Here is a 16,039-nt window from a genome sequence, read left to right on the forward strand (position 1 = left end):
TTATTATTATTATTATTATTATTATTATTATTATATTATTATATACTATACATTTGATGGGGATCTAACTTTTATTATATTAAGTGCTTCTTTTGACAAAAGAGTGCTTCATAAAAATAAAAACAACTTTTTACAATGTTGAAGGGGTTTTGATTTGAGGAATTTGATGTGAAATGTATTGTATAATATTAAAGTGCTTATTTTAACATCTGTTTACATTATTTGACTGTACTCTGGAATTCAAAATGGCTTCGCAAGACTTCTCAACTACATTAAACATGTTAGTTGTTATTGGTGAACTGGATTAGTTCACATAAAAACAATCATAATTTCATCCCTCTAAACGAATGGCATATTTCATTCCATGATTGTGATCGAACTGACTACAGTCTGTTCCCAGAAAGTCTTGATTTGACCTGTAGGTGGCAGTATGGGACAACTAAAGGAACTCCTACAGGGACAATGCGTCATCAACCAAGTATCATTCATTACATATCAAGAGAGAGAGAAGAGGGAGAGAGGGAGAGAGAGAGAGAGAGAGAGAGAGGGAGAGGGAGAGAGAGAGAGAGAGGGAGAGAGAGAGAGAGAAGAGGAAGAGAAGAGGGAGAGAGAGAGAGGGAGAGAGAGAGAAGAGGGAGAGGAAGAGAGAAGAGGGAGAGAAGAGGGAGAGAGAAGCGGGAGAGAGAGAGAAGAGGGGGAGAGAAGAGGGAGAGAGAGAAGAGAGAGAGGCAGAGAGAGAGAGAGAGAGAGAAGAGGGAGAGGAAGAGAGAAGAGGAAGAGAAGAGGGAGAGAGAGAGAGAGAGAGGGAGAGAGAGGGAGAGAGAAGAGGGAGAGAGAAGAGGGAGAGAGAGAGAAGAGGGGGAGAGAAGAGGGAGAGAGAGAGAAGAGGGGGAGAGAGAGAGGAGAGAGAAGAGGGAGAGGAAGAGAGAAGAGGGAGAGAAGAGGGAGAGAGAAGAGGGAGAGAGAGAGAAGAGGGGGAGAGAAGAGGGAGAGAGAGAAGAGAGAGAGGCAGAGAGAGAGAGAAGAGGGAGAGGAAGAGAGAAGAGGAAGAGAAGAGGAAGAGAAGAGGGAGAGAGAGAGAGAGAGAGAGAGAGAGAGAGAGAGAGAGAGAAGAGGGAGAGAAGAGGGAGAGAGAAGAGGGAGAGAGAGAGAAGAGAGACAGAGAGAGAGACAGAGAGAGAGAGAGAGACAGAGAGACAGAGAGAGAGAGACAGAGAGAGAGAGAGAGAGAGAGAGAGAGAGAGAGAGAGAGAGAGAGACAGAGAGAGAGAGAGAGAGGAGAGAGAGAGGAGAGAGAGAGAAGCAGCAAGGGTTATAGACACTTCACTGTGCAGCACCAGTGACTGAAGACTACATAAAACAGGAGACAAAAATACTGTCTGAAAAATATTTTTAATTGAGATTTCTCCTCATGTTATCAAAAACCTTGTTAATTGAGATCTTTCCTCATGTTATCAAAACCCTTTTTAATTTAGATATCTCCTCATGTTATCAAAAACCTCCAGAAGCTCATTTAACAAAAAGCTTAAAACAGCTTATTCCATGTAAACAGCATTAACACAACAAGTGTATGCAAAACACTGTGGGTCCATACTTACGAACTCTGAATTAACCCTCTGCTTAAACCTTTTAAAACTATGCTAGCTGTTAGCTTTTCCCATAGGAAAACATGTCACAATTAGAAGCCTTGCTACCACGAGGCGCACACGCAATACGGTCAACTCAGAGTTCGTAAGTATGGACCCTGTACCTTTAAGGAATCTACCACAAAACCAGAACACAGTAAAAGACAACAAAATGACAGTCTCTCAGGGGTTGGTTGGTTTCTGAAGCTCGAAGCGTTCTCTAAATGTCCGCTCTTTTGTCTCAGTATTCTGTCTTCACCAAAAGGCCACAGACTTCATCCCAAATGGCACCCTTTTCCCTACATAGTGAACTACTTTTGAACAGGGCCCATAGTCTAGTCGTGGAATAAAAAGCTATTTCAATGGAGATTCTCCAATGAGCATGTATTTTGGTCACTAGTGCACTACGTATGAAATAGGTTCCCATTTAGGCCACAGACAGAGAGGGGACAGTCCTGTGACGTCATGACATTCAAGGTCAGTTGAGGAGTCAGTCCACCAGTAGAGCTCCAGGGAAAGTGAAGAACAAGAAATCACTTTAGTTCTCTCTCTCTGTGTCTCTCTCTCTCTCTCTCTGTGTCTCTCTCTCTCTCTCTGTGTCTCTCTCTCTCTCTCTGTGTGTCTCTCTCTCTCTCTCTCTCTCTCTCACTTCATGGCTGGTAGATGGGGGGTCTCCTCCCATCCTCTCCTCTCCTCTCCTCTCTCTCACTAGCTGGGGTCTGATGGTTTGTTCAGTTCCACCTTCACTCCTTTCTCTCCAGCTCCTGGAAACACACACACAGAGACAGACACACAGAGAGACAGACAGACACACAGAGAGACAGACAGACAGACACACAGAGAGAGACACAGAGAGTCAGATTTAGAGTAGAGGACTGACAGTGAGATGATTCTCCTAGTAGGTTTGTGGAAAGGTGTTTAACAGCCACCTGTCCCTTTTAATATCCGGGCATCGGCACACATTTCCGCAAATAAACGGCTGTTTAAAATAAAACACTGGGTCTAAATAAATTGTTTACCAGGTTACCATGGACACATTATGATATTTCCTCGGTCGTGTGCATTAAAAATCCTGTCATCGTTACTAGCCATGGCGCCACCAAAAAGAAAACACAACATCAAATTCATGGTGCTGAAGCGCAAAATCAGGGTGTATGATACGCAGCCTAGTCTCTGTAATGTATATACTGGTCATACTGGTCACAAACAGTGTGGTAGTCTTTTCAACATTTTATTGAGCAGAAGCTGTGTACATTAAGGAAATAGAAGCCTGGCTCTAATAGAAGCCTGTCTCTAATAGAAGCCTGTCGTGTTCAGTGATTGAAGTAAATAAAACGCCTGGGCTATTAATTCAAGTTTTACGGTATATACAGCGACATCCTCATAGTAAGAGGTTTACCTGTTAGGTATTTCTTTTTAGCCCTGGCTCGTTCATCAGCATCAAAATACCACACTGTGATGGCATACCTGGACAGAGAGGAGGAGGCAGGGAGAGACCATAGATCAGAGACAAGAGTTCTGGACAGGTGGGACAGATGGGACAGGTGGGACAGGTGGGGGTGTGTTATAAGCTGTTTGCGAGTTGAGAGTGGCTGAGGGTTGAGCATGTGTTATAAGATTATTTATAAAAGGTGTGTTATAAGATGATTTATAAAGGTGTGTTATTAGAGGAGTTAAAGGTGTGTTAAAGGTATATTATTTTACATTTTTACATTTTAGTCATTTAGCAGACCCTCTTATCCAGAGCGACTTACAGTTGGTGAGTGCATACATTTTCATACTATAAGATGTTATAACGGTGGGTTATAAGATGTTATAAAGGTGTTAAGATGTGTTATAAAGTGTGTTATAATATGAGCGATGAAGTCGTATCATAAGATGTGTTATACGAGTGTGTTATGAGATGTGTTATAAACGTGTGTTATGAGATGAGTTATAAAGGTGTGTTATAAGGAGGCTTGAGAGTTTCTGTTCTGGACAGGTTAATGGACAGGTTAATGGACAGGTGTTCTATGTCGCTGACCAGGTAAGGTACCGACCTAGTAGCGTGGGCCGGCTGGACCTCATGTGGGTTCCGTCTGTCTGACCAGAAGAACAGCAACCGGTCAAACTTAGGCTCGATGTCGGCAAACTGAGCTTTACCCTCTGGGAAGATACGCAGAACACCCCCATGTTCCTGGAAAAACAAATCAGTCAGTCAATCAGAATATCCCCATGTTCCTAGAATAGAACCAAATAATATATGCAGAGATGTGAGAACAGACCACGACAATAGAACGAGAGATAACAGATGTATCTAATACTCTGCTGTAGCTATTTAAGAAAGAAATGGGTTTGACAAAAAGGTCAACAGACCAATCATAGCAGCATTGAAAGCAACAACTGTTTGACAGGATGTGAAGGCCCATTTTAAAGAGCATATGGCTGAATCGGTTACAAACATGGAACTAGTTCCACCTTCTGGGTTTACGTTCCAAATGGCACCCTATTCCCTTTAGAATGAACTACTTTTCGCCAAGGCCCGTTAGGCTCTGGTCAAAAGTAGTGACTGTATAGGGAATGGGGTGCAATTTGGGACACACTCCAAGTCAAGGAGGGCTAAGGGAGGAGAGCTGTGGATAGGAAGCGGCCTGGTAACGGTATTTCCTGCTGAGCAAAGGGAAAGAATAATCTAACAGGAAAATAGTTCTGCTGGGAACCCGGAGACACTCAGAGCCAAGAAACATATCGGTGATCAACCTTTCACATCTACGATATGATAGGCCCCTATCTTCACACGCATGTTAATCATACGTCATGATAGGCTGATCTCTACACACGTTAATACTACGATATGATAGGCTGATCTCTACACACGTTAATACTACGATATGATAGGCTGCTCTCCTCACACATCTAGAGATCAAGAAACAACAGACACCACAGACTACAAACTAGAGATCCAGAAACACCAGAGACACCACAGACTACAAACTAGAGATCCAGAAACACCACAGACTACAAACTAGAGATCCAGAAACACCACAGACTACAAACTAGAGATCCAGAAACACCACAGACTACAAACTAGAGATCAAGAAACACCACAGACTACAAACTAGAGATCCAGAAACACCACAGACTACAAACTAGAGATCCAGAAACACCACTGACTACAAACTAGAGATCCAGAAACACCACAGACTACAAACTAGAGATCCAGAAACACCACAGACTACAAACTAGAGATCCAGAAACACCACTGACTACAAATTAGAGATCCAGAAACACCACAGACTACAAACTAGAGATCCAGAAACACCACTGACTACAAACTAAAGATCCAGAAACACCACAGACTAAACTAGAGATCCAGAAACACCACAGACTACAAACTAAAGATCCAGAAACACCACAGACTGCAAACTAAAGATCCAGGAACACCACAGACTACAAACTAAAGATCCAGAAACACCAGAGACTACAAACTAGAGATCCAGAAACACCACAGACTGCAAACTAAAGATCCAGGAACACCACAGACTACAAACTAAAGATCCAGAAACACCAGAGACTACAAACTAGAGATCCAGAAACACCACAGACTACAAACTAGAGATCCAGAAACACCACAGACTACAAACTAAAGATCCAGAAACACCAGAGACTACAAACTAGAGATCCAGAAACACCACAGACTACAAACTAGAGATCCAGAAACACCACAGACTACAAACTAGAGATCCAGAAACACCACAGACTACAAACTAGAGATCCAGAAACACCACTGACTACAAACTAGAGATCCAGAAACACCACAGACTACAGACTAGAGATCCAGAAACACCACAGACTACAAACTAGAGATCCAGAAACACCACTGACTACAAACTAGAGATCCAGAAACACCACAGACTACAAACTAGAGATCCAGAAACACCACTGACTACAAACTAGAGATCCAGAAACACCACAGACTACAAACTAGAGATCCAGAAACACCACTGACTACAAACTAGAGATCCAGAAACACCACTGACTACAAACTAAAGATCCAGAAACACCACAGACTAAACTAGAGATCCAGAAACACCACAGACTACAAACTAAAGATCCAGAAACACCAAAGACTGCAAACTAAAGATCCAGGAACACCACAGACTACAAACTAAAGATCCAGAAACACCAGAGACTACAAACTAGAGATCCAGAAACACCACAGACTACAAACTAGAGATCCAGAAACACCACTGACTACAAACTAAAGATCCAGAAACACCACCGACTAAACTAGAGATCCAGAAACACCACAGACTACAAACTAAAGATCCAGAAACACCACAGACTGCAAACTAAAGATCCAGAAACACCACAGACTACAAACTAAAGATCCAGAAACACCACAGACTACAAACTAGAGATCCAGAAACACCACAGACTGCAAACTAAAGATCCAGGAACACCACAGACTACAAACTAAAGATCCAGAAACACCAGAGACTACAAACTAGAGATCCAGAAACACCACAGACTACAAACTAGAGATCCAGAAACACCACTGACTACAAACTAAAGATCCAGAAACACCACTGACTAAACTAGAGATCCAGAAACACCACAGACTACAAACTAAAGATCCAGAAACACCACAGACTGCAAACTAAAGATCCAGAAACACCACAGACTACAAACTAGAGATCCAGAAACACCACAGACTACAAACTAGAGATCCAGAAACACCACAGACTACAAACTAGAGATCCAGAAACACCACAGACTACAAACTAGAGATCCAGAAACACCACAGACTACAAACTAGAGATCCAGAAACACCACTGACTACAAACTAGAGATCCAGAAACACCACAGACTACAAACTAGAGATCCAGAAACACCACAGACTACAAACTAGAGATCCAGAAACACCACTGACTACAAATTAGAGATCCAGAAACACCACAGACTACAAACTAGAGATCCAGAAACACCACAGACTAAACTAGAGATCCAGAAACACCACAGACTACAAACTAGAGATCCAGAAACACCACAGACTACAAACTAGAGATCCAGAAACACCACTGACTACAAATTAGAGATCCAGAAACACCACAGACTACAAACTAAAGATCCAGAAACACAACAGACTAAACTAGAGATCCAGAAACACCACAGACTACAAACTAAAGATCCAGAAACACCACAGACTGCAAACTAAAGATCCAGGAACACCACAGACTACAAACTAAAGATCCAGAAACACCAGAGACTACAAACTAGAGATCCAGAAACACCACAGACTACAAACTAGAGATCCAGAAACACCACATACTACAAACTAGAGATCCAGAAACACCACTGACTACAAACTAGAGATCCAGAAACACCACAGACGACAGACTAGAGATCCAGAAACACCACAGACTACAAACTAGAGATCCAGAAACACCACTGACTACAAACTAGAGATCCAGAAACACCACTGACTACAAACTAGAGATCCAGAAACACCACTGACTACAAACTAAAGATCCAGAAACACCACCGACTAAACTAGAGATCCAGAAACACCACAGACTACAAACTAAAGATCCAGAAACACCACAGACTGCAAACTAAAGATCCAGAAACACCACAGACTACAAACTAAAGATCCAGAAACACCACAGACTACAAACTAGAGATCCAGAAACACCACAGACTACAAACTAGAGATCCAGAAACACCACAGACTACAAACTAAAAGATCCAGAAACACCACAGACTACAAACTAAAGATCCAGAAACACCACAGACTACAAACTAGAGATCCAGAAACACCACAGACTACAAACTAAAAGATCCAGAAACACCACAAACTACAAACTAGAGATCCAGAAACACCACAGACTACAAACTAGAGATCCAGAAACACCACTGACTACAAACTAAAGATCCAGAAACACCACAGACTAAACTAGAGATCCAGAAACACCACAGACTACAAACTAAAGATCCAGAAACACCACAGACTAAACTAGAGATCCAGAAACACCACAGACTACAAACTAAAGATCCAGAAACACCACAGACTAAACTAGAGACCCAGAAACACCACTGACTACAAACTAAAGATCCAGAAACACCACAGACTAAACTAGAGATCCAGAAACACCACAGACTACAAACTAAAGATCCAGAAACACCACAGACTGCAAACTAAAGATCCAGAAACACCACAGACTACAAACTAAAGATCCAGAAACACCACAGACTACAAACTAGAGATTCAGAAACACCACAGACTACAAACTAGAGATCCAGAAACACCACAGACTACAAACTAAAAGATCCAGAAACACCACAGACTACAAACTAGAGATCCAGAAACACCACAGACTACAAACTAGAGATCCAGAAACACCAGAGACACCACAGACTAAACTAGAGATCCAGAAACACCACTGACTACAAACTAAAGATCCAGAAACACCACAGACTAAACTAGAGATCCAGAAACACCACAGACTACAAACTAAAGATCCAGAAACACCACAGACTGCAAACTAAAGATCCAGAAACACCACAGACTACAAACTAGAGATCCAGAAACACCACTGACTACAAACTAAAGATCCAGAAACACCACAGACTAAAGTAGAGATCCAGAAACACCACAGACTACAAACTAAAGATCCAGAAACACCACAGACTGCAAACTAAAGATCCAGAAACACCACACGCTACAAACTAAAGATCCAGAAACACCAGACACTACAAACTAGAGATCCAGAAACACCACAGACTACAAACTAGAGATCCAGAAACACCACAGACTACAAACTAGAGATCCAGAAACACCACAGACTACAAACTAGAGATCCAGAAACACCACTGACTACAAACTAGAGATCCAGAAACACCACAGACTACAGACTAGAGATCCAGAAACACCACAGACTACAAACTAGAGATCCAGAAACACCACTGACTACAAACTAGAGATCCAGAAACACCACAGACTACAAACTAGAGATCCAGAAACACCACTGACTACAAAATAAAGATCCAGAAACACCACCGACTAAACTAGAGATCCAGAAACACCACAGACTACAAACTAAAGATCCAGAAACACCACAGACTGCAAACTAAAGATCCAGAAACACCACAGACTACAAACTAAAGATCCAGAAACACCACAGACTACAAACTAGAGATCCAGAAACACCACAGACTACAAACTAGAGATCCAGAAACACCACAGACTACAAACTAGGGATCCAGAAACACCACAGACTACAGACTAGAGATCCAGAAACACCACAGACTACAAACTAGAGATCCAGAAACACCACTGACTACAAACTAGAGATCCAGAAACACCACAGACTACAAACTAGAGATCCAGAAACACCACTGACTACAAACTAAAGATCCAGAAACACCACCGACTAAAGTAGAGATCCAGAAACACCACAGACTACAAACTAAAGATCCAGAAACACCACAGACTGCAAACTAAAGATCCAGAAACACCACAGACTACAAACTAAAGATCCAGAAACACCACAGACTACAAACTAGAGATCCAGAAACACCACAGACTACAAACTAGAGATCTAGAAACACCACAGACTACAAACTAAAAGATCCAGAAACAACACAGACTACAAACTAAAGATCCAGAAACACCACAGACTACAAACTAGAGATCCAGAAACACCACAGACTACAAACTAAAAGATCCAGAAACACCACAAACTACAAACTAGAGATCCAGAAACACCACAGACTACAAACTAGAGATCCAGAAACACCACAGACTACAAACTAAAGATCCAGAAACACCACAGACTGCAAACTAAAGATCCAGAAACACCACAGACTACAAACTAAAGATCCAGAAACACCACAGACTACAAACTAGAGATTCAAAAACACCACAGACTACAAACTAGAGATCCAGAAACACCACAGACTACAAACTAAAAGATCCAGAAACACCACAGACTACAAACTAGAGATCCAGAAACACCACAGACTACAAACTAGAGATCCAGAAACACCAGAGACACCACAGACTAAACTAGAGATCCAGAAACACCACTGACTACAAACTAAAGATCCAGAAACACCACAGACTAAACTAGAGATCCAGAAACACCACAGACTACAAACTAAAGATCCAGAAACACCACAGACTGCAAACTAAATATCCAGAAACACCACAGACTACAAACTAGAGATCCAGAAACACCACTGACTACAAACTAAAGATCCAGAAACACCACAGACTAAAGTAGAGATCCAGAAACACCACAGACTACAAACTAAAGATCCAGAAACACCACAGACTGCAAACTAAAGATCCAGAAACACCACACGCTACAAACTAAAGATCCAGAAACACCAGACACTACAAACTAGAGATCCAGAAACACCACAGACTACAAACTAGAGATCCAGAAACACCACAGACTACAAACTAGAGATCCAGAAACACCACAGACTACAAACTAGAGATCCAGAAACACCACTGACTACAAACTAGAGATCCAGAAACACCACAGACTACAGACTAGAGATCCAGAAACACCACAGACTACAAACTAGAGATCCAGAAACACCACTGACTACAAACTAGAGATCCAGAAACACCACAGACTACAAACTAGAGATCCAGAAACACCACTGACTACAAACTAAAGATCCAGAAACACCACCGACTAAACTAGAGATCCAGAAACACCACAGACTACAAACTAAAGATCCAGAAACACCACAGACTGCAAACTAAAGATCCAGAAACACCACAGACTACAAACTAAAGATCCAGAAACACCACAGACTACAAACTAGAGATCCAGAAACACCACAGACTACAAACTAGAGATCCAGAAACACCACAGACTACAAACTAGAGATCCAGAAACACCACAGACTACAAACTAGAGATCCAGAAACACCACTGACTACAAACTAGAGATCCAGAAACACCACAGACTACAAACTAAAGATCCAGAAACACCACAGACTGCAAACTGAAGATCCAGAAACACCACAGACTACAAACTAAAGATCCAGAAACACCACAGACTAAACTAGAGATCCAGAAACACCACAGACTACAAACTAAAGATCCAGAAACACCACAGACTAAACTAGAGATCCAGAAACACCACTGACTACAAACTAAAGATCCAGAAACACCACAGACTAAACTAGAGATACAGAAACACCACTGACTACAAACTAAAGATCCAGAAACACCACAGACTAAACTAGAGATCCAGAAACACCACAGACTACAAACTAAAGATCCAGAAACACCACAGACTGCAAACTAAAGATCCAGAAACACCACAGACTACAAACTAAAGATCCAGAAACACCACAGACTACAAACTAAAAGATCCAGAAACACCACAGACTACAAACTAGAGATTCAGAAACACCACAGACTACAAACTAAAAGATCCAGAAACACCACAGACTACAAACTAGGGATCCAGAAACACCACAGACTACAAACTAGAGATCCAGAAACACCAGAGACACCACAGACTAAACTAGAGATCCAGAAACACCACTGACTACAAACTAAAGATCCAGAAACACCACAGACTAAACTAGAGATCCAGAAACACCAGAGACTACAAACTAGAGATTCAGAAACACCACAGACTACAAACTAAAAGATCCAGAAACACCACAGACTACAAACTAGGGATCCAGAAACACCACAGACTACAAACTAGAGATCCAGAAACACCAGAGACACCACAGACTAAACTAGAGATCCAGAAACACCACTGACTACAAACTAAAGATCCAGAAACACCACAGACTAAACTAGAGATCCAGAAACACCACAGACTACAAACTAAAGATCCAGAAACACCACAGACTGCAAACTAAAGATCCAGAAACACCACAGACTACAAACTAGAGATCCAGAAACACCAGAGACACCACAGACAACAAACTAGAGATCCAGAGACACTAAAGACTACAAACTAGAGATCCAGAAACACCACAGACTAAACTAGAGATCCAGAAACACCACATACTAAACTAGAGATCCAGAAACACCACAGACTAAACTAGAGATCCAGAAACACCAAACACACCACATACTACAAACTACAGTTCAAGAAACACCAGAGACAACACAGACTACAAACTAGAGATCCAGAAACACCACTGACTACAAACTAGAGATCCACAGACACCAAATACACCACAGACTACAAACTAGAGATCCAGAAACACCAGACACCACAGACTACAAACAAGAGATCCAGAAACACTAAATACACCACAGACTACAAACTAGAGATCCATAAACACCAAATACACCACAGACTACAAACTAGAGATCCATAAACACCAAAGACACCACAGACTACAACCTAGAGACCCAGAAACAAAACATACTACAAGCTAGAGATCCAGAAACACCACAGACCACAAACAAGAGATCCAGACACACCACATACTACAAACCAGAGATCCAGAGCCACCAGAGACACCACAGACTACAAACTAGAGATCCAGAAACACCACAGACTACAAACTAGAGATCCAGAAACACCAGAGACACCACAGACTACAAACTAGAGATCCAGAAACACCAAAGACTACAAACTAGAGATCCAGAGACACCACAGTCTACAAACTAGAGATCCAGATACACCACAGACTAAACTAGAGATCCAGAAACACCATAGACACCAAAGACTACAAACTAGAGATCCAGAAACACCACTGACTACAAACTAGAGATCCACAGACACCAAATACACCACATACTACAAACTAGAGATCCAGAAACACCATAGACACCAGTCTACAAACTATAGATCCAGAAACACCAAATACACCAGACTACAAACTAGAGATCCAGAAACACCAAATACACCACAGACTACAATCTAGAGTTCAAGAAACACCAGAGACACCACAGACTACAAACTAGAGATCCAGAAACACCACAGACTACAAACTAGAGATCCAGAAACACCACAGACTACAAATTAAAGATCCAGAAACACAACAGACTACAAACTAGAGATCCAGAAACACCAGAGACACCACAGACTACAAACTAGAGATCCAGAAACACCACAGACTACAAACTAGAGATCCAGAAACACCACAGACTACAAACTAAAGATCCAGAAACACAACAGACTACAAACTAGAGATCCAGAAACACCAGAGACACCACAGACTATAAACTACAGATCCAGAGACACCACAGACTACAAACTAGAGATCCAGAAACACCACAGACTAAACTAGAGATCCAGAAACACCACAGACTAAACTAGAGATCCAGAAACACCACAGACTAAACTAGAGATCCAGAAACACCAAACACACCACATACTACAAACTAGAGTTCAAGAAACACCAGAGACAACACAGACTACAAACTAGAGATCCATAAACACCACAGACTACAAACTAGAGATCCAGAAACACCACTGACTACAAACTAGAGATCCACAGACACCAAATACACCACAGACTACAAACTAGAGATCCAGAAACACCACAGACACCACAGACTACAAACTAGAGATCCAGAAACACCAGAGACACCACAGACTACAAACTAGAGATCCAGAAACACTAAATACACCACAGACTACAAACTAGAGATCCAGAAACACCACAGACACCACAGACTACAAACTAGAGATCCAGAAACAAAACATACTACAAGCTAGAGATCCAGAAACACCACAGACACCACAGACCACAAACCACAAACTAGAGATCCAGACACACCACATACTACAAACCAGAGATCCAGAGCCACCAGAGACACCAAAGACTACAAAGTAGAGATCCAGAAACACCACAGACACCACAGACTACAAACTAGAGATCCAGAAACACCACAGACTACAAACTAGAGATCCAGAAACACCACAGACTACAAACTAGAGATCCAGAGACACCAGAGACACCACAGACTACAAACTAGAGATCCAGAAACACCACAGACTAAACTAGAGACCCAGAAACACCAAACACACCACATACTACAAACTAGAGTTCAAGAAACACCAGAGACAACACAGACTACAAACTAGAGATCCATAAACACCACAGACTACAAACTAGATATCCAGAAACACCACTGACTACAAACTAGAGATCCACAGACACCAGAGACACAACAGACTACAAACTAGAGATCCAGAAACACCATAGACACTAGACTACAAACTAGAGATCCAGAAACACCAAATACACCACAGACTACAAACTAGAGATCCAGAAACACCACAGACACCACAGACTACAAACTAGAGATCCAGAAACACCAGAGACACCACAGACTACAAACAAAAGATCCAGAAACACCAAATACACCAAAGACTACAAACTAGAGATCCAGAAACACCAAATACACCACAGACTACAAACTAGACATCCAGAAACACCACAGACTACAAACTAAAGATCCAGAAACACCAGAGACATCACAGACTACAAACTAGAGATCCAGAAACACCACAGACTACAAACTAGAGATCCAGAAACACCACAGACTACAAACTAGAGATCCAGAAACACCACAGACTACAAACTAGAGATCCAGAAACACCACAGACTACAAACTAGAGATCCAGAAACACCACTGACTACAAACTAGAGATCCAGAAACACCACAGACTACAGACTAGAGATCCAGAAACACCACAGACTACAAACTAGAGATCCAGAAACACCACTGACTACAAACTAGAGATCCAGAAACACCACAGACTACAAACTAAAGATCCAGAAACACCACAGACTGCAAACTAAAGATCCAGAAACACCACAGACTACAAACTAAAGATCCAGAAACACCACAGACTACAAACTAGAGATCCAGAAACACCACAGACTACAAACTAGAGATCCAGAAACACCACAGACTACAAACTAAAAGATCCAGAAACACCAAAGACTACAAACTAAAGATCCAGAAACACCACAGACTACAAACTAGAGATCCAGAAACACCACAGACTACAAACTAAAAGATCCAGAAACACCACAAACTACAAACTAGAGATCCAGAAACACCACAGACTACAAACTAGAGATCCAGAAACACCACTGACTACAAACTAAAGATCCAGAAACACCACAGACTAAACTAGAGATCCAGAAACACCACAGACTACAAACTAAAGATCCAGAAACACCACAGACTAAACTAGAGATCCAGAAACACCACAGACTACAAACTAAAGATCCAGAAACACCACAGACTAAACTAGAGACCCAGAAACACCACTGACTACAAACTAAAGATCCAGAAACACCACAGACTAAACTAGAGATCCAGAAACACCACTGACTACAAACTAAAGATCCAGAAACACCACAGACTAAACTAGAGATCCAGAAACACCACAGAATACAAACTAAAGATCCAGAAACACCACAGACTGCAAACTAAAGATCCAGAAACACCACAGACTACAAACTAAAGATCCAGAAACACCACAGACTACAAACTAGAGATTCAGAAACACCACAGACTACAAACTAGAGATCCAGAAACACCACAGACTACAAACTAAAAGATCCAGAAACACCACAGACTACAAACTAGAGATCCAGAAACACCACAGACTACAAACTAGAGATCCAGAAACACCAGAGACACCACAGACTAAACTAGAGATCCAGAAACACCACTGACTACAAACTAAAGATCCAGAAACACCACAGACTAAACTAGAGATCCAGAAACACCACAGACTACAAACTAAAGATCCAGAAACACCACAGACTGCAAACTAAAGATCCAGAAACACCACAGACTACAAACTAGAGATCCAGAAACACCACTGACTACAAACTAAAGATCCAGAAACACCACAGACTAAAGTAGAGATCCAGAAACACCACAGACTACAAACTAAAGATCCAGAAACACCACAGACTAAACTAGAGATCCAGAAACACCACAGACTACAAACTAAAGATCCAGAAACACCACAGACTGCAAACTAAAGATCCAGAAACACCACAGACTACAAACTAAAGATCCAGAAACACCAGAGACTACAAACTAGAGATCCAGAAACACCACAGACTACAAACTAGAGATCCAGAAACACCACAGACTACAAACTAGAGATCCAGAAACACCACAGACTACAAACTAGAGATCCAGAAACACCACAGACTACAAACTAGAGATCCAGAAACACCACAGACTACAGACTAGAGATCCAGAAACACCACAGACTACAAACTAGAGATCCAGAAACACCACTGACTACAAACTAGAGATCCAGAAACACCACAGACTACAAACTAGAGATCCAGAAACACCACAGACTACAAACTAGAGATCCAGAAACACCACTGACTACAAACTAAAGATCCAGAAACACCACCGACTAAACTAGAGATCCAGAAACACCACAGACTAC

The 16,039-nt window shown here is 41.6% G+C and overlaps 1 protein-coding gene across 1 annotated transcript in view; it reads right to left on the bottom strand.

Moving 5' to 3' along the window:
• Window positions 1-1,374: 1,374 nt before the first annotated feature.
• The window catches only part of LOC311134480 (egl nine homolog 1-like), a gene marked incomplete at its 5' end in the record, with an annotated part of 115,054 nt that continues 100,389 nt past the window's right edge, over window positions 1,375-16,039 (bottom strand). The window contains 3 exons of the mRNA XM_084168166.1: window positions 1,375-2,389; window positions 3,025-3,092; window positions 3,665-3,801. Coding sequence (XP_084024292.1) covers window positions 2,334-2,389; window positions 3,025-3,092; window positions 3,665-3,801 — 261 coding nt within the window. The 3' untranslated portion in view covers window positions 1,375-2,333. The remainder of the gene's footprint in view (window positions 2,390-3,024; window positions 3,093-3,664; window positions 3,802-16,039) is intronic.

The sequence above is a fragment of the Coregonus lavaretus genome (assembly GCF_964263955.1).
Source record: "Coregonus lavaretus genome assembly, chromosome: 1".
Taxonomy (NCBI): domain Eukaryota; kingdom Metazoa; phylum Chordata; class Actinopteri; order Salmoniformes; family Salmonidae; genus Coregonus; species Coregonus lavaretus.